This window comes from Eublepharis macularius, chromosome 13 (assembly GCF_028583425.1).
Source record: "Eublepharis macularius isolate TG4126 chromosome 13, MPM_Emac_v1.0, whole genome shotgun sequence".
Classification (NCBI taxonomy): Eukaryota; Metazoa; Chordata; class Lepidosauria; order Squamata; family Eublepharidae; genus Eublepharis; species Eublepharis macularius.
The window spans coordinates 23,447,471-23,467,256 of record NC_072802.1 but is presented as its reverse complement, the minus strand read 5'-3'; the positions used below and the strand labels follow the sequence as shown (position 1 = coordinate 23,467,256).

Genomic DNA, 19,786 nt, shown 5'->3' with positions numbered 1-19,786 from the left:
TTCTGAGGAAGACTTCGAAACGAGTGATAATCCAGAAGCTTGTAGAGAGTAGGAAGAAGATTAAAGGAGTTTTGAGAATGTTTGGAGTGTTTGGACTCAACATGAAGTGTTTTAGTGTCATTTGATTGTAGATGAGTTACATTTACTTTGATAGAGTACTAATTGACTATCTTGTAGCATTTGTACTCGTATGTGGATTGGATTGTATGTATTGCACGTTGGATTATTTTCTTATAAGAATACACACACACACAATATTGAATGTGTTTTATTGTTCTGTAATTATTTTTTGTGTTTAGCGACCCTTATCTCAGTGTTTTTCTTGCAGCTGACTGTTTAAACACTGTGATTCCTCTTGTCTGTTTTGACTCAGTATAAGGCAGCTTCGTGTGTTTAATGCCTCTCTATGCACATAGATTGTTCCATCATGACCAGCTCACACTCAGTTTCGAAAAACTCCCCCCCTCCACCCCCAGCATCCATCAGGGAAGCGGGCCAGAAGTAGCCACGCATTCCTCCAGCATCTATCTAGTTTGGTAAAGAAAGCCCTCTCCAAGAGAAGCAATGTGTGTTTGAACTTTGTAAAATCAGGTTTTCTGTTCCCTGGAGCTTCTTTGGCAGTCAAATTTAGGCTGAGAAGCAGGACAAAAAACAGAGGTAGATCCAATCAGCTTTTCAGCAGCTGAAAAAGGAAGAAGATCCCTTGAATGAACAAAAACGGCTATGTTGGGGATCCTGGGACGCGCACATACAAAAGTCGTGTGGGATGGGGGCTATAGCAGGGAGGAGAATTAGGCGGCATTCTCTGGGAAAAGTGGCTGGATCCAGTCCGATAAATTACAAAAAAAAAAAAAAAAGGCCACGCGGAAGAAGTCACTAGGTTATCATGTATAGTTAATTTCAGACTGTGAAGTGACTTGGTGGTCTCCTATGTGTACTGGCCCAGGCAATTTTGAGCGTTAAGAGTTGGCACCTGAATCTTGCATTGTGTTGAAGAGAAAATCTAAAGGCAGCCCAACTGCCGGAGCCCCGGTGTCATATACTCCTACCAACCTCAGCTCCCAATTGGCTTTTGTATTAGCTGAACTTCTTTCCCTCACTGGGGGGTGACCCAACTATCTGCATCTCTCCAAATGCATCTCTCCAGAGATCTGCTTAGTTACTCCAGAGAATAGGCCAGCACAACTTGTATCAAGAGTTGATGCAAGCAAAGCTCTGAGGCTTCAGAAGCTACATATCCAGTAATGCAGAGAGGCTGGCTTTGCTGTCTCCTTGCTCTCCAGTGAAGGTTCTCTCTTCAGCAAAACCTTATTTATCCTCAAACGTTTATATTATCTGACTTACAGGATACATTAGAGGTCAGACAACAGGAATGGCAACTTCAGATGCACCATTGCCTTTAGAAACAAGCCAACACAAGCAGTCCCAACTGTTCAAAGCATATTTATGAAATCTTAGCTTGTACATAACATGTTTTTTAAAAGATGCCAAGCCACACCATTCTGACCAAAGTGTCAAGATGAAGGTGGTCCCTAGCGTATATCCTATGTCCAGGCAAGTGAACCAGAAAGATTCAGTCCTTGGGCCTCTTATCGCCAAGCAGAGCAGCACAAACCAGCAGAGAAAATCAATTTCCAACTCAATCAGAAGCCTTTCCAGTTGCTAGTGTTTGCTTGCTCCTTTCATAGAGCTGGCGCTCCAGTAAGTACACCTCCCCTTGTGTCTCTTTGCACTTGTGAGGAAGGACAAAGCAGGTTAGCAGCGCCTGGAAGACTCCTTCTCCCTGGAAGGCTTGTCACTGGTCTCCCATCGCTCACGGGATCTCCCACTTTCTGCTGCTCTGACTCTACCATCCACCTTCTTATGCTTCTCCTCACTGTGACCACGAGATGTTCTCTGATTTGGCCAGCCTCGCTCTGTGCCCCTCTCTCTCGAGCCCTCTCTGTGATCCGGTTGGCCCCTCTCTCGAGACCCATCTCTGTGATCCTGCCAGCCCCTCTCTCGTGACCCATCTCTGTGATCCTGCCGACCCCTCTCTCGTGACCAATCTCTGTGATCCTGCCAGCCCCTCTCTCGTGACACATCTCTGTGATCCTGCCAACCCCTCTCTTGTGACACATCTCTGTGATCCTGCCGGCCCCTCTCTCGTGACACATCTCTGTGATCCTGCCGACCCCTCTCTCGTGACCAATCTCTGTGATCCTGCCGACCCCTCTCTCGTGACCAATCTCTGTGATCCTGCCGACCCCTCTCTCGTGACCAATCTCTGTGATCCTGCCGGCCCCTCTCTTGTGACACATCTCTGTGATCCTGCCAACCCCTCTCTAGTGACCAATCTCTGTGATCCTGCCGGCCCCTCTCTCGAGACCCATCTCTGTGCTCCTGCCAGCCCCTCTCTCGTGACCCATCTCTGTGCTCCTGCCAGCCCCTCTCTCGTGACCCATCTCTGTGCTCCTGCCAGCCCCTCTCTCGTGACCCATCTCTGTGCTCCTGCCAGCCCCTCTCTCGTGACCAATCCCTATGTTCCTGCCGGCCCCTCTCTTGTGACATATCTCTGTGATCCTGCCGACCCCTCTCTCGTGACCTGTCTCTGTGTTCCTGCTGGCCCCTCTCTCGTGACCCGTCTCTGTGATCCTGCTGGCCCCTCTCTCGTGACCCCTCCCTGTGATTCTGCCAGCACCTCTCTCGTGATCTCTCTCTCGAACGCTCATACTTGAATTCTTGTCCTTGTGCCCAGTTGGCATGTTTGTGCCCAGATGCACTAAGGGTTTTCTGATTTGCACTAGCATACTGTTCATAGCCTGGATCTTCCTTCTCCACTTTGATCTTGGTTTTAGTAGATGGTACATGTGTGGGCAGTTCCTCTTTCACACGTTTCCGATGCTCTCTCTTTTCTTTTTTCTTCTTCTTGCTTTTTTCTTTTGAGGAAGGACAATATATTAACATTTGAAAACTTTCTGGAGATATCCATATTGCTCCTTACTCTGCCCTCACCCCACTTCCGGTAAACCTTCCTAGCCTTTCAGACCCCCTAAATTTCCTGTCCAGCATCCACAGACATCAAATGTTTCCAGAACCAAAGCACTGTTATTTATTTAGTACGACTTGACCCCATCCTTCCTTCACGTAAATCGGGGCAGTGTACATCACGTTCCTCTCCTTCACTTTCTCCTCGCACCAACAACCCTGTGAGGTAGGTTAGGCTAAGTGTAGGGAACTGGTCTAAGATCATGAAGCAAGGTTTATAGCACAGTAGAGATTTGATCCGGGGTCTCCCAGATCACAGCCTGACACTGTATCACACTGCCTATCAGTGCTAGTTCTGCCCCATGCACTGTGCAGAGACCGTTGACCTGAATCTTTACCAATAATTGTAAATTGTCGTGACTGCCATTAAATACTATCAACGAGGGACTGCCCTCAGAAGGGCAGAAAGGAGCACATCCTACCCATGTTGTACTCTGATCCAGCTGAATAATCTGCTCCCTCCAGCTTCCAATTGCCTCCATCAGAGGCAGGGCAGGGAGCAATGAGGCATCTCTCTGCCTTGCCTGAACCCAGCTTCCCACTGACAATACCCTTTCTCAAGGAATAGTTTGTATTGAACTTTGTCATTTGCATTACATTTTGAATCCTCTAAGCTGGTTTGGGAGCCAAGTGTTGGCTGGAAAGCAGGATAAATACATCTATTTAACATTTTCTACAGAAGTAAATCTTTTTTTAAAAAAAAATTAGGAAATATTATTCAAACTCATCTTCCTCTGCCTTATCCCAGTAATCAGAACTAATCAGCCGCTAGTCCAGCACACCTCACCCTATGTAGGCAAAAACCTCAATAAACCAGTGCAGCAGACCAGTGACAGAGTTTCAGATTTCCCAGCATGCCAGTTTGGTGGTGTGGTTAAGAGTGCCAGGCCTCTAATCTGGAAAACCAGGTTTGATTCCCCACTCCTCTGCTTGAAACCAGCTGGGTGACCTTGGCTCAGTCACAGCTCTTTCAGAGTTCTCTCAGCCCCACCCACCTCACAGGGTGATTGTCGTGAGGATAACAATAACACACTTTGTAAACCGCTCTGACTAGGCGTTTTTTCCTGAAGGGCGGTATATCAATCAAGTGTTGTTGTTATTATTAGTAATATTATTTCTGTCTAGGAATCAGAAGCCCTCTCAACATCTTGGAATCTTCTAACAGACTTACAATGTGCACCTGCGCACGCTCTCTCTCACACACTCACACAGAGCATTCACCTTTTTTGTGCTTCTTCACTTCTACTTCCTCGTCTTCTGAGGATTCAGGTGAACTGGGAGGAGGTGTTTTAACACCGCATCCTTTTTCCCGGAGCGTTTTTGTTATCTCATCAATATCCTCAGAGTCTTTGGGAGGGCGATAGTTAGCCACATGGTCCACACGAATTGTCCTTCCTTTGATCTGTCAACATGGAGTCATATTATGGGAGAAGTACATTCATCATCTGCTAAAAGGCCTCTTCCAATTTCTTTGGACTTAGATGTGAGCAGAGCCCCAAAATATAAGCTTAGTGCAAAATGACCCATAAGATGCCAAGCAGCCTTCACAAAGGCACATAAAACTAGCTTATACAGAGTCAGGCCATTTGTCCATGAAGGTCAGTATTGTCTACTCTGACTGGCACCTTCTCTCCAGGGTCTCAGGTTGAGATATTTCACAGCACCTTCTATATGATCTCTTTAAACTGGGGATGCTGGAGACTGAACCTGGGACCTTCTGCATGCTGAGCAGATAGTCCATCATGGAGCTGCAGCCCCTTCCCCTGTTTGTGATCAAGCATTTTACTGCAATATTTCACCAACTCGTGCTATTGAAAAGTCTCTAGCAGAGGCCTATAGCTCAGTAGCAAAATGTCTGATTCAATCCCAACCGGGAAGAAAAACACTTAATGTAGCAGGAATGGCAAGTCACTGCCAGTCCAAATAGAAGTACTGGGCCAGACGAAACAACAGTCTGACTTATTAAAGCCAGCTTCATAAATCTTGTGCAAAATAGGTGGCTGTACCTGTAATAAACTGGGAGGAAAAAAGGGGGGCAAAACCCTACAGGATACAAAAAATGATTCTTTATATAATATTTTCAAAATTCCAAAAGTGCAATGTGTTCATAACACTTCATACAGTGTCTTCAAAGTTTCAAAAGTGCAACGTGCTCATAACACTCCATACATGATTCAATACATATTACATAAACAATCTTACAGGGTAGGATGAATTAAAGATGAAGAATGTTGCTCGCTGTATAGCTGATAAGCCCTGTCTTTGGTTTAGAAACAGAAGCTCCTGAAGAAGCAGGCACGAAATCTGTTCGCAGCCGGCCTCAGATTGAGAGATTGAGAGCGTTCCAGGGGAGAGCGTTCTAGGGTGTGCTATCCCAGGAGGAAGCACCCCCCAGCGATTGTTTCCTCACTGGCAATTACATCTGCACCATGCTGGAATGAAACAACAACTAAGATATTTCTACTTTAAGTTATGACAACATAGAAGGATAAACTGACTTCAAACAAAGACTCAAGCCTATGTAGGCTATTCTCTCCCGGAAAACATTTCATGAACTGGTTCTCTAAATGGTATCATCTTTAATTCATCCTACCCTGTAAGATTGTTTATGTAATATGTATTGAATCATGTATGGAGTGTTATGAGCACGTTGCATTTTTGAAACTTTGAAGACACTGTATGAAGTGTTATGAGCACATTGCACTTTTGGAATTTTGAAAATATTATATAAAGAATCATTTTTTGTATCCTGTAGGGTTTTGCCCCCCTTTTTTCCTCCCAGCTTCATAAATCTTGGCAAGTTCCTGCAATGGCAGAGGGAGACATTGTAAAGAATCTTGGGTTGCAGGTGTCCTGAAAGGCCATAGAAAGCTTTCACCACTCAGAGTATACAACACCAAGCTAGGTGGGCCAACAATTCATGCAACAGTGTGAGATAACGTTTGTGTGTCCCATAGCTTCGTAACAGGAAACAGGGCCCATGAATTGCTGTTTCCTCTCTACTGCAAGCCTCAGAGCACTGCCACAGAGACAACAGCCATTTCAGCAAGCCTCCCCAGGAGGTAATTCCAGAAGCATGTAAATTTACTGTACCAAAATTAAATGGCAGTGCCACCTTAAAGACCAAGAAGCCCTCTTCCAGCATCTGATGAAGTGAGTTTTGACTCGCAAAAACTTATTTTGGTATACATTTTCATGTCTAATAGGCCACTGGAACTTCGATTCAATTCTATTCTTTCCTCCTTAGAGGGAGGTGGTCTCTTAGTAGGCAAACAGGGTATAGGATTCCCTTACACTGGATTTTCTCTCCCTGCCAACCACACCTTTATCCCATTGAAGTTGTCCACAGCAAGAATGGTGCTTCGCTGATCCTCATAACAAATGAAGCAAAAGCCTTTGGATTTCCCCGTCTTCTTATCACGTACCAGGTTGATGTTCACAATTTCCCCGTACCTGAAGAGCAAAGTCAGGAAGTCTGAAAGTATTTTCAGCAAAAGTCAGCCGCTCCAAATCATACCGTTCCCTAGTGCAGGTGGCCGAGAAGAACATAATTCTATTTCTTAATTTGGACTATTAATATAAAACTGTTGCCTTGTTGGATTAGGCCAAAGATCCATCTAGTCCAGCAACCTGTTTCTAACAGCGGTAAGCATTCACAAATAGGGCATGACGATGGTCTCCTCTTGCTGTTTGTCAGCGTCTGCCTTTCAAAGGTATACTGCCTCTGTACATGAATGCTCCATTATCATGCTTAACAAATCTAACCTCCATTCATCTAATCCTTCATCAAAGCTAACATCACATGCTGAGACAGAACTTCAGAGGGTGTTCCACCAGCCAAAATTGGCTCTTAATGGTAATCTGCGGACAGCAGGTTAAAAGATCAACAACAAAGAGACATTCTTGATTACTACTAGCCAGATTTCTACTGCAAAACTCTCTTCTTCCTGTGATCCAAAATGTGTGTCTTCCAGATGTATCTTAGGTCCTTTCTTGGAGGAAACATTTCACAGAGATGAGCAAAAGATTCTTTTAATGGCTGTTACATTTAAACATTTTATACTTAAGGTATTTCATGACTCTCTAACTAAAACATTAAAAACCACAAGGGGCTTTGGATAGTAAGCAACAAAAATCAAATTAAATGTTCCGTGTCAGGACTGTGGTCCAGAGGGAATCAGGACAGAGCTGGGTCTGCATTTCTCAGATACCAGCTTTTGGGGAGGGGGGAGGGGGAATTCCACTTACTGTGAAAATACACAGATAATGTCTCCTTCGGTCAACTCATATGGCATCCCCCCTGGAAGAAAAGAGCAGAGTTTTTGACACAGATGATGAGCCACAATTGCTATGGGGTCTGGTCATCCAAAGGCCATCTCAGTTTGACACACACCCACAAACACCCATGCGCTGTCACTGTACTCAGCATGCCAGGAGACTTTCTCTTGCACGCCCAACTCGGCTTCACGCTCGTTCAACTTGTTGATCAGTTTCACTTTGGTCAGCGGGCTAAAGAAGACAGACAGACAACAGGAATGTCACGCAGTCTTCCTACTACCTTGTGCCCCTACCCCGCCAGTTAGGTTTTGCCAGCTCCAGGTTGGGAAACTCCTGGATATTTGGGGGGTGAATTCTAGAGAGGGTGGTGTTTGAGGAAGGAAGAGACCTCAGCAGGGTAGAATGCCAGAGCCCACCCTCCAAAGAAGCCATTTGTTCCAGGGGAACTGATCTCTACGACCTGGAGATCAGTTGTAATTCCAGATCTCCAGCCACCACCTGGAGGTTGGCAGCCCAACCTGCCACATGATCAGTTTCTAAAGAGAGATGCTGGGGATCTTAAGTTAAGCCTACACAGAACACATTCCCCCTTTTGAAAGCCCAGCACCCCCAATTTTAGCTCAGGGATACTCAAAGCCGGTTAACTGGAATACCAGAAGGCACTCTGCACGTGCTCAGAAGCACTCTTCTGTGTTATCACTTCATACGCGCCAGGCGCACATAAAATCATAAGCTGAGTATTGCCCCACACCTCTCTACCACCCTTAAGCCCCCTTCCATCAACTTACTTCATTTTGGTGCCTTCACCTGTCGCTGTGCGCATGCCCTTCACGTTCCAGCAGGCTGTGCGAAATCGATTCGCATCATGCTTCTTCCCCATAGGGCGATTCCGCTCGTAGAACAACCAATCCAAATCTCTCTTAAGAACTGCTTCTGATTGAAAACTGTGCTCCTGCTGAAACGCGAGCAGCTATTGGTTGTTGACCACACAATTGTGAGCATGCTCAACAATACGGCTTGATGCTAACTTGCTCGTTTCCTCTCCTCGCTTGTAATGGAAGCTTGGGAACAGCTTACAAAGAGGCAGCAAAGAGCTACGGCAGTGAGAGGAGAGAGAAGTGGGATATGTTACATCAGTAACCTCAGTAATCATAGTCTTATACTGCTTTAGGTAGGGTTGCCAACCTCCAGGTGGGGCCTGGAGCTATCCCAGAATTACAATTATTCTTCTGATGACGAATCAGTTTGGTTGGAGAAAATGCTGTTTTTGGAGGGTGCACTCCATGGCATTAAAACCCACGGAGGTCCTTCCCCAGATGTCCACCATCCCCAGGCTCTACCCCTAAAATATCCAGAAATTTCCTGACCCAGAGTTGGCAACCCTACTTCATGGCCTCTTTAAATGTTTGGGAACTAGATAAACACACCCCACTTGGGAGGGGGAAGTTTTATGTCCATAAATCAGTGGTTCCCAACCTTTTTGGCATGGTGACCCATAAGGACAAATTTATTTGGTATGACAACCCATGTAGGTTGTCCTAAGCAAACTACGAACTTGGCTCCCATCTTGTCCAGCACCCAATTTTCTACAGTGGCCATTGCAAAGGGGTAGCTATGTTAAACTAGTTTTTCTTTTTAGAAACCCACAACGATCACACAAAGGACACAGTTTCCCCAAGGAAGAGATATTTCAAAGTGTACAACCTATGTATACAGAGGTTACATTCTAGCCTTTGACCACATTCTCTATTACTTCCTCTAATCTTCCTTTGAAGCAACTTAAAATGGCAGCCATCACCACATCCCAAGGTACTCACTTCCACAAGCTGTGTGAAGTGCTTCCTTCCCTGGTAGTAATCATCCTTAATGTGAAGCAGGGACATCTAACTTCTCAGCTGCTTTCACAGTTCCTATTATTATTTCATTCAAAGGCTTTTCTTTTTTTAAAAACAGTGAACTAATAGATTCTTGGCAGTGCTTATTAATAATGGCAGCTATAGTTGGGGGCATTCTACAAGCAAAAGTAAACATACTTCATCAACCACTATAAATCAGGGCCTTTTTTTTTCAGCCAGTCTTTACCTACTGACTAACTCACAGTAATTCAGTACAGTTTGTACAGCTTATAATCTCTTCTTACTATAGGTTCCTGGGAACACACTGGCATTAAAAACTGTTTCTAGAGATGTCCTTCATATGAATCCTGCCAAACAGTAAATAAGGTCCTTTTCTGTATCTCCTCAACCTCCAACTGCATTTTCTTTTCCTACGGTCTCTCACCTCAGTCTTAAAGATGGCTTTGGGCTTATCAGAACTGCACAGGATCAGCCTGGGAGTCTAGACATGAAGGAAAACATGCCCCTGAGCATGTGTTCAAAGTGCTATTTGACATCCTGCTGTGCTGAGATGCAGGGCTGGGTAGCAGAGCAGGGAGGCATGAGGCTGATCCTGGATGTGCTGTGTACCAGGCCTAAGCATGCAGCTCCAATAGCCTCTTGACAATTATCTTGTCATTCTGGCGCAGTGGCAGCCGCTCCAACTATGGCCCATAACACTTACAGATGCATTCCTTTTCTGTTATGATCACAAGAACCCTGTTCTACCTCAGAGGTAGACCAATGACACTTGCCAATGTCATCTCTTCTCTTCCTCCCTTGCCACTTTTTTTCTTTCACTTTCTTTTCTTCACTTCCCCATCTCCCCCCAACGTTCTGTCCTCATCCTAGTGCAGAAACACAAGCCATCTACACACACACCCCACACACACATACCAATTTCTCCTCTCAGCCCACTAAAATCTTGATCTGATCCTCTGCTGAAGTTTCATGAGTGGCAGCTGCTCTGTGGAGCTGTAGCCCATGCCACCCTGCCTCCCCAGCCATCTAGCTGAAACAGAAGCAAACACAAAGAGGCCTTGGTGGAAAAGAAAACTCATCACCCCAAGTAGATGGCTGGCCAGCTGAAGGTGACCTTATGAGACATGGAGCTCAACAAGAAGTAGCCAAAGTGCATACACTCCAGCAGCCAGTTGCCCCTCATGCCTGGCGTGTGAGAAGCTAAGAGAGAGCAAAGCACACCACCACCACCGTCATCCCTTGTTCTTCTGCTCAAAATGCAGTCCCACTCCCCTCCCCCTTCAGCCTTTTCTTCCTCCTCTGGCCCTGGACCTGCTTCCCTTTCAGGCAGCACAAAGAAGTAGTTATCCCATCTTAAAGGCACAGGGTTTTGAATATATGTTTACTGTGGTTCGGAATGCAGGCCTCTGATGTGAGGAGGGGGCTGGATGAGTGAATGGAGTGTGCTGTGACTGGGTGGTAGCTGTCCCCTTGGAAGTGAACTGCAGTTTAGTCTGAGTGCTGAGAGAAACTGCTCATTCTGTCTAGGACAGGGAATCTGTGTGGAAGCCTGAGAGAGTCTGTGTCTGTGCAGGTGAGAAAAGTGCAGGAGGCGACACAGGAGGGGCCACTGGTGAGGGCTAGTCTGTGACCAGCTTGCAAAGACTTCACAACTTACAGGTTGGGAATTGCTGCCATAAATGACAGCATTTAGTTTGTTTAGTTGGAGAAGGTGCCTTGGTTTATAGAGCAGATGGTCTTCCAAGTGCTGCCATGGGGGTGAAAAAAACACTCAGGTATAAATTCTGAAAGCAACAGAAATAAGCACTTGTGTTTAAATGTTTACATAGCCACCACAAAATATTCTAAAGAGTATAATCCAACAGAGCTTGGAGTCTTGAAAGGTTATACCTTGGAAATCTTGGTAGGCATTAAGGTGCTCTTGGACTTAAGGTGCTACTGAATTTTACAACCCAAGCCAGAGTCATTCTCTCACCAGTCCCCTGCAGATCAAAACTGCAGCTATTCCATCAATCACATTCCAGACAATCAAATTCTTCCCTACTCTTCTTTATTTGGGGGGAGTCGTCCTTGCTTTCTGCATCCAACTTTTCTTTGTTCGTGGCTTAGCAACAGTTTGAATAGGCTGGGCCCTTTAACTCTCCCAACAGAGAACATCAGTGGTAAAAGAAGCTCCAGAGCTGCACTTCCTTGCCAATGCTGCAGCCTTGCCAGCTATTTCTGGCATAAGGTGCATACAGCAAAGGTTGTTTTAGTTGGCTCAGCAGCCTGTAGCCCCTTAATCATAGCTGTGATATAAAATTTTGCAAGTTCTCCTTGCCCCAGATGCCTTATTTCTTCACAGCTTGAATTACATTGTACTGACATTTGATTAAATGTAAATATAGTTATGTGAACCTAGTTGGAAAGCAAGAGAGAAAGATATCTCAGGAGAAAGCCTGAATGTTCTCCCCTACCCTCAGTTACAGCTAGGTCAAGTTCATATCAGTGATACAAGCCTTTATGGTGGTTAGAGGGCCACAGTAAGATATGGGAGACCCAGATTCAAATTCCTGGCTGCCATGGAAGCTCACCAGGTGATTTTAGACCAGTTACATACTCTCTCTTGACTAATCTATCTCATGTGGTTGTTGTGAACATAAAATGGGGGAGGGGAGGAGAATAATATAAGCCATTTTTGGTCCACATCAGGGGTAAAAGTAGGGAAGAAATATCTATACAGTGATTACAGCCCCTGGAGGAAAAGATACCCTGCTATTCAGACTCAAAGACGAATAAAACCCGCTGCTGCAGCTATTAAGAATCCACTTAGAGGGTAGAAATGTCCTTTGTACAAGACTGAAGGTGTCTTCACCTGCCTCCCCTCTTGTCCATGCAAATAAGTAATCAAGCTGACTTCAGACAGTTCAGTATCTTGTAATATCTTAATATTGCTGAATGTTTTAACTGTGAAACTGCATTATGTTTAATTGCATAAACCCAGGGGTTTTTTTTTCTGGGAAAAGAGGTGGCGGAACTCTCAAGAGGAAAATGAGGAAGAAACACACAGGATTCTTTGAAATAACATTATTTTCATGCACTATTGCCGAGTATTTTGAAGAGGTGCCAGAGCTCCGTTCCACCGCATTCCCGCTGAAAAAAAGCCCCGTATAAACCACCTTGAGACTCCTTGAGAAAGTAGGCTGCAAATGAAGTCGATACATAAACATTTCCAAAGAAAAGGCATAAGCCTCAGGCTTATTCTGCTCCTATAAGTTTGTTGGTTGATGGGGGAAGGAAGAAGTAGCAAGGTGGGAGCAAAAGCAGCCAGCCTCAAATATCTTGCTAATTACTTTTTAATGGGCAAGAATATCATTGGTTGCCTGACGAGCTGCGACTCATTTCTAAGCTTTCGCTTCTCCCTGAAAAACAGTCGCAACATTAGGATAACCTGCTTCCATTCTGCTGCACCAAGAATTAAAGCTACAGAAATTGGATTCTTCTCCTGGGATTCCAACAAGATAAGGCAACCTCTTGTTTTCCCAGTGTGTGTGCAGCTGGTCTGATGTATTTGGCTACCAACCTAAAGACTAGGACAGTTCTGCATGCTTATTTCAACTCATTCAGTAGCTATCAAGGCCAGGTCTCTAATTAGCATGTTAAAGAAACGGAATCTAAAATCCCCTTCAAACAGCAAGAGGAATGTAGGACAAAGAGAAACTAGCCATAGCCTCTAAATGTAAGAGATGGTTCCCGCTTTCCTCGGGATGGCAGGAAACCTTATCTAACCGGCCTGGCACAAAACTCTCCAGTAACTCAGGTGCATGCTAGCAATTAATCTTAGAAAGACTGCACCGTATGTTACTGAAGCAACAGTAGAGCCAGCTCCTCGTACTGTTCCAGCAATCTCTGTAGGAAAGAATCGTATCGAGCTGCTGGTACCTTCAGTCCCCTCCCTTCAGTCAACTCCAGTGGGAAAAGGAACTGCATTATTCCTCCAATCCATATGGTTTTCTTCGAACCACAGCAGTACTGTGTTTGAGCAGAAAACTCCAAACTGCATTCCAACCCTACTCCAGATGAAGAACGTATAATAAACTAGCAACTTCCAGCCTCAAAATCTGTTCATTGTAGTGGGTTGCTCCCCCTTGCATGACCCTGTTCTCCTTTCATACTTGTTTAATAGGAAAATGGTTTCTCTAGGCAGGGCTTTTGTTCTGGGAAAAGAGGTGGTGGAACTCAAGACCGCACAATGACGTCACTTTGGGTCAGCTGGAACAAGAAGGGAGTTTTTAAAGTTTAAATTGTCCTTGGCGAAAATGGTCACATGGCTGGTGGCCCCACCCCGATCTCCAGACAGAGGGGAGTTTAGATTGCCCTCTGTGCGGCATGGAGGGCAATCTAAACTCCCCTCTGTCTGGAGATCAGGGGGCAGGGTCACCGGCCATGTGACCATTTTTAAGAGGTGCCGGAACTCCGTTCCACTGTGTTCCCGCTGAAAAAAAGCCCTATCTCTAGGAAACTATTACATACAGTTTATAGACTGCATTTGTCAACATCCTGATTTGTCAGCAATCAGGGGCTTCACATTGCTGAATCCACGTTCCTGATAACTGAACCCTTCCCTAAGACAAGGTGTCCTTGTTATATTGTGCTGTGCCTTGACTCTTCTGGAATACAGATGATACACTACTTCTCATCCTGGTTCAAGCAGCATATCAAAAGTTTTCTAAGTTCTCCTGCAGTGGTAAGCTGGCTGCTGATATTTTATCTTGTTAAAACGACGATTCACCATTTTCAGTATGGCTCAGATTTAAAAGAAAAAAGCCCTGTGCTTCTGCAAGCTTGATGGAGGTATTTTTCCCTCTATCGACACTGAGATAATTGAATGTGGTCAGTGGACCCTATTCTGTTAGATACAATCAGTGCGGTTAACCCAGCCAGGGAGACTGGAACAAGCAACCAGCCACTTCTTTCCAGCCTGAAATTGTAAACCTGCAAAGAGAAAAGTTACACCCAAACCAGTTGTGAGCCATACAAATTTTTATTAATTTAGCATTATCTTAGATTGAGACCAGCAGGGCTCTGTTCAGTTTGTGCAGGCAGAAAACCACCTGCCCCCCTTCATTAAACGGTCAGGAATGGAAACCTCAACAGTTCAGCAAGGGCAGGAATTTTTGCCGCTCGCCTCCGGCAAGAGCGCCGTTTTCTGAGCCCTCCCTTGCTGCCTCTCCATGTCCCGATAAAGCAGAGACTTCTGGGCTTTCAGCCGACAAGCCAGGCACATGAAAATAGACTCCACATTCTGACTCTCTTTGGGGTCCTTGGCTGAAGTTTCAAATAAAAGCATATTGTGAGCATCGGCAAACTTCAGGGCCACACTGGAGGGCACCTGAATCTGGTCTCGCAAGTCACACTTGTTTCCGACAAGCACCTTTGGGACAAGCGCAGGGACAGCATGGCCGTTGCACTCTTCAATCCAGGTCTTTAGGTTGAGGAAGGATGCCATCTTGGTGACATCATAGACGAAGACCACAGCATGCACGTTGCGGTAGTAGTGCTCCACCATGCTCTTCCGGAATCTCTCCTGGCCAGCTGTGTCCCAGACCTGCACCTGCAGAAGAAGACAACATTCCTATTGAGCCAACGAACAAGGAAGAGACTTCGCACAGACTGGCATGCTGTCCCATTACAGCCAGTGCACAGACCGGACAGTACACGAGTAGGTTTGCACATATCCAAAGTCACGAAACTAAAATTTAAGAAGCCTTAGTGGTTTCTATTTTCAGTTTTCAACTCTCAACCTTTGAGACGGGGTGGGGGGTGGGGAGAGGGTTTCTGTGTGTCACATGATCATACTTTGCACCAGGGCTTTTTTTCAGCTGGAACGTGGTGGAACTGAGTTCCGGCACCTTTTGAAAATGGTCACATGGCCGGTGGCCCTGCCTCCTGATCTCCAGACAAAGGGGAGTTGAGATTGCCCTCTGCGCCACGCGGTACAGAGGGCAATCTAAACTCCCCTCTGTCTGGAGATCAGGGGGCAGGGCCACCGGCCATGTCACCATTTTTGAGGGCGATTTAAATTTTTAAAAACTCCCCCCCTTGTTCTGGTTGACCCAAAGTGACGTCCTTAGGCTGTCCTGAGTTCCACCCCTGAGTTCCACCACCTCTTTTCCCAGAAAAAAAGCCCTGCTTTGCACCTCCTAGAAACGTAACATGGGAGCCTTACTCTCCCTTACTGCTGATTAAGTTTTAGATAATTGTTACATCCCTCCTCTAGAGACCTACTTAAGCTCTGGCAACAGAAAAATGCAAGAATTAACATTAAAACAGTGTGAAGACTACATTAGATTCCTCTTTTCTTCCATAAAGAAATTCTAGGTTGACTATGCAGTCGTCCCATTCTGTAAAGCTGCCGTCTTGTGGACCTTCCAACCATAACCTGGGACCATCACCAAGTTGGGAGCTTCAGTAGTTTTGTCTCCTTCTTCCACTGTGATCCCCTCTGCTGTGTCACTTCCATGCTGTGACATAAGAAATAGCTCAGAGAGATACTTTGGTAGGAACATGGACTATATGCTATGCTATTGGGCACCATCCGCTGATGCAGATAAGCACCGCTAGGGAGTTTCCACATTGCTTAACATGTAAATTAGTTATGTGTTGTTTCAGAAGATGCTTGACTTTCCGTTTGTTTTCAAATTTCTGGCTACCGTACCCTGTTGTATCTGTTTAATGAATATCTTGTTGTTCATTATGATATTTGCTGTTGACTATACTGTATTGCACTCGCACTGATTGTGTAATGCACCTTGGATCTCAGTGAGAAAGTTGGACTATTAATGAAATCACAATGACTGCTACTCGTTTATTATGGAGAAGACCAGAGCTGCCTACTGTGTCTCTATAAATTACTATCCTACTCTTCCTCCCAAGTATCCCAGAGTAGCAGACAGAGCTCTGCATCTCATCTTGCCCTCTTAAGCACCTCGTGAGGTAGGATAGGCTGAAAGAAAGTGTGTGACAGACTCAAGGTCACCTAGAGCATGAGGATTCGAACCTGCGTCACCCAGGTCCTAGTCTGACTCCCTGGCTCACCAAGACAGGCAGAGAAATGGAGGGAGGAATCTGCTTCTTTCTGGGTAAACAGGCACTCCCTTCACTTAATCTCTCTCCCCCTTCCTCAACCCAGTGCTCTTTCACCCTGCTTGCCTACATCTGATGGTCTTTGCACTCTATCCTAGAAGCCTCCCAAGGCCACCAGGGCATTCTTTGTCTTCAGAAGCTTTTCTAGAGCAGCTGCTTCTATACATGCAGCACAATAAGGTGGTGGAATGAATCCTACCACTGAAACTATTGGGGTGGGGAGAAATAACAACTTTTGAATGTTCTGTTTCCCACATTATGAAACCCTCTCCCAGCCAAAAGAAAACTCATCAGGGACTTCTCTCATAGCCTGTTGAGCTGGGTTTCTAATGGCAGGGAGGTTTTCAAGGCAACAGAACCTTCAAAAGTGATTTCCCCCTAAGTGCTGTCTGAAGCAGCACAAAGCCTTCCACTGCCTGAGTTTTGCTCCATTTCAGGCTGGAGTTCTGCCTGGCCCAACACATCACAGCAGCCGCATTCACAACATGCATGGGCCACTACAGTCAGAGTACTGCATTTCAACTTTTGAAGGCAGAGAGAATAATCTCAGTGTTACAGAGAGAAGAAGAATCTGAGTCTCACTGTACTTTCTTCCATGCCCCAAAGGACATAAGAGAAGGCAGAAGAGAAGTTGCAAGTTAGCATTACACATTTGACCACTGGCAGGGGGGAAGCTGCCTGAGGGGGGGGGAGGTTGGAAGCAGAAAAACAGGGAAAGAGGGAGGTGTTGAAAGTCGCCTGTTGTTACAGGCATGACTAGCCTGTAACTGGCAGCTTAGAGTAAGACTTTACATGCTTCTGCAAAGGCTACTTTGATAAGAGGCTTGCTTCTTAATTAAGGTAAATTTTCATTTCCCCCCTTCCCCATAGATGCCATCTAAGTCTAGCAGGGCAGAAAACTGAGCAACCAGCATTTCCAAGGTTTCCCCCTTCCGTAACCCAAGGGACCTTCCATATGACCTCCTCAAGCCGCTCTGTTTTCCCAAGGGGGCTCACTCACAACAAACACAGATGCAAGTCATCACTGACTGTTGAGTAATCCAGTGACGTAAATGCACGTGTGAACCATCCCTGTTTCTTTTTTCCCCACTGAGGAATCAGGAGCAGGGGGTTGGGAAAGCGAGGGGGAACTCTTCCTGGGGCCCCTCTCTCTCACTTTAAACGTTAATCCTTATCAGCCCCCCCCCCAGACCAGCCTCCCCCTCCTTTCGCCTCCCCACCCTGCGCCTCCTCGTTTCGCCATCCTTCGGATGCTTGGATGAAGGAGGAAAGGGACGACTGTCCTTACGAACGCGGGGAAATTTTAATCACTTTATTGACGTTATTTATAGCTCGCCTTTCTCAGTGAGGCTCAAGGCGGATTGCGCAGGGTGAGTCAATACAGTCCATTTCAAAAAATCATTGAAACGCAAACTGGCAAAGGCTTAAAACCAGCAGAAATCCAATACAGAGTAGCAGAAACGCGGAAACAGATGCTAAGCGGTTCCGTCCAATCGAGGATCCCCCCCCGCAGGGTTGGCCGCGATTCCCTCTTTGCGCGGCCCCGCTCAAGTTACTGATGCCTGCCCGCCCCCCCCCCCCCGACCACTTTCTCCCCCTCCCTGGCGCGCCTCTCTTTCGCCAAGCCAGCCCAGCGCCAGGCCTCTCCCCCAGCATCTCCCGTCGCGGCCGCTGCAAGAACCGGTGCCCCGAGAGGGCCCTAGAGGGAGGAGGCGGCACCTCGGGAGGAGCCGGGCCGGGGCTGGAGAAAGCCCCTGCAAGCCCCCCGCCCCGGGCCGCCCCCGCCGCACCTTGATGTGCTCGCCCTCGATTTCCACCGTCTTCTCCCTGAAGTCCACGCCGATGGTGGCCTCGGTGCTGGCCGGGAAGGCTCCGCCGCAAAAGCGCACCGTCAGGCAGGTCTTGCCCACGTTGGAGTCGCCGATGACGATGATCTTGAAGATGCGCGTCTGCACCGACTGCTCCAGCGAGGCCTCCAGCTCCATGCCGGCGGCGGGGCCCGGCGCGCCCGGGGAGGCTCGGCTAGCGAAGGCGCGCGCGGGGCTGAGGGAGGGGAAGCGACGGGAAGCGCCCGCGCGTCGCCGCGCCCGCCAGCCCAGCCCAGGCTCAGCGGCGGCCGGGCATAACGGACGGCATGGGGCGCTGCCCGCTCGTCGGAACCGCCAGCTGCCCGGCCAGCCGCCTTTACGCGGCCAGCTGCAGCCGCCGGAGCGCTCTCGCCTCGCCGGTCGGGAGCCGCCCCTCGCGCGGCGCTTCCATTGGCAGCCGGCTCTCCAGCGCCCGGCCCCGCGGAGGCGGAGCCGAGCGGCGCCTTCTGCTGCCCTGCGCCTCGCCGGCTGCCGGAGCGAGAAGGGAGGCGGGTTGGGCGCCTTCGCGCGTCTTCCTCCCGCCCGGGGCAAGCGGCCCTTCCTAGGTCTGTTCCGAGACGGCGAGGGGCTGCGTCTCCAGGCGCGGGGCGAGCGCAAGCCTTTGCCCTGGAAGCGAAGGAGGCCATCCCCGGCGCATTTGGACGCTGCACGTGCGCGGGCGAGGAAGCCTGGCTAGGAACAGGCACCGGGTCGCCAGGCTCCGGGGGGGGGGGGGGCGCGGGAAATCTCCCGGAATTACAACTGATCTCCAGGCCACAGAGATCAGTTCCCCTGGAGAAAATGGCTGCTTCGGAGGGTGAATCCTATGGCATTATACCCTGTTGGGTTCCCCCCCCCCCAGGCTCCAGCCCCAAATCTCCAGGAATTTCCCAGACCCGATGGTTAATGTGGGGCGGGGGTCAGGCTCAGAGGTATTCTTTCCTTTAAAACTTCCTTATATTCCCAGGATGGGTTTTTCGAGGAGGTACCCTCATCCACTGGAAAGACAGGTCTGAAAATTGATGGATACAGACTAAATTTGAAGGAGCCCCGTAGCGATGGAAAGAGTATACAGAGCACATTTTTCATAACAGGTTTGCAGGTAGAGGCATTGGTCCAAAGCGAAATCTAAAAATGCCTATATAGTACCTTTCATTATGAGTAATTAAATGCCACAAAAAGGTCTGCAAGTTTTTAAGTTCTCCAGAACTCTTTAATGAGCTGGATGTGGGGGATAGGGGAGGAAACGCAGATGTCTCAGGCCGTGTTCTTAAGGCCTTGTCCTATAAGCTTCCTGTGTGAAGAAGCATTTCTGTTTTCATTGGGGTACTTCCATTTTTATTTTATTCACTGTTACTTAGAAGGCCAAGGTTTCAGCTTGACACCATTTTAGGTCTGCATTTTAGGCCTGAAGATCACAGACTAAGGGGGCAATCCGAAGCAGACCTACTCAAAAGTTTAATTTTATTCAACAGGCTTACTCCCAAGGAAAGTGTTCTTAGGATTGCAACAATATATTTTCTCACCTCTCCCCCTCCCGCTTTTTAAAAGCAATCTGATGAAGAGTTCTGGAGAACTCAAAAACTTGCACACAGTTTTATTTCATTTTGGGGGGTTCTAATGAAAGGTAATTTGAGATTAAAAAAAATCTTT

The 19,786-nt window shown here is 47.1% G+C and overlaps 2 protein-coding genes across 2 annotated transcripts; both read right to left on the bottom strand.

The window, feature by feature from the left end:
• Positions 1-1,426: 1,426 nt before the first annotated feature.
• On the bottom strand, positions 1,427-8,115 carry RBMX2 (RNA binding motif protein X-linked 2). Its single transcript, XM_054996470.1, has 6 exons — positions 8,094-8,115; positions 7,421-7,536; positions 7,276-7,327; positions 6,351-6,480; positions 4,249-4,429; positions 1,427-2,918 (listed from the first exon to the last, which is right to left on the bottom strand). The coding sequence occupies exons 1-6, from the start codon at positions 8,096-8,098 to the stop codon at positions 1,756-1,758; spliced, it is 1,647 nt and encodes a 548-aa protein (XP_054852445.1). The 5' UTR covers positions 8,099-8,115; the 3' UTR covers positions 1,427-1,755.
• A 6,050-nt stretch (positions 8,116-14,165) lies between these two features.
• RAB33A (RAB33A, member RAS oncogene family) lies at positions 14,166-18,472 on the bottom strand. Its single transcript, XM_054996549.1, has 2 exons — positions 18,077-18,472; positions 14,166-14,754 (listed from the first exon to the last, which is right to left on the bottom strand). The coding sequence occupies exons 1-2, from the start codon at positions 18,269-18,271 to the stop codon at positions 14,299-14,301; spliced, it is 651 nt and encodes a 216-aa protein (XP_054852524.1). The 5' UTR covers positions 18,272-18,472; the 3' UTR covers positions 14,166-14,298.
• Between the last annotated feature and the right edge of the window lie 1,314 nt (positions 18,473-19,786).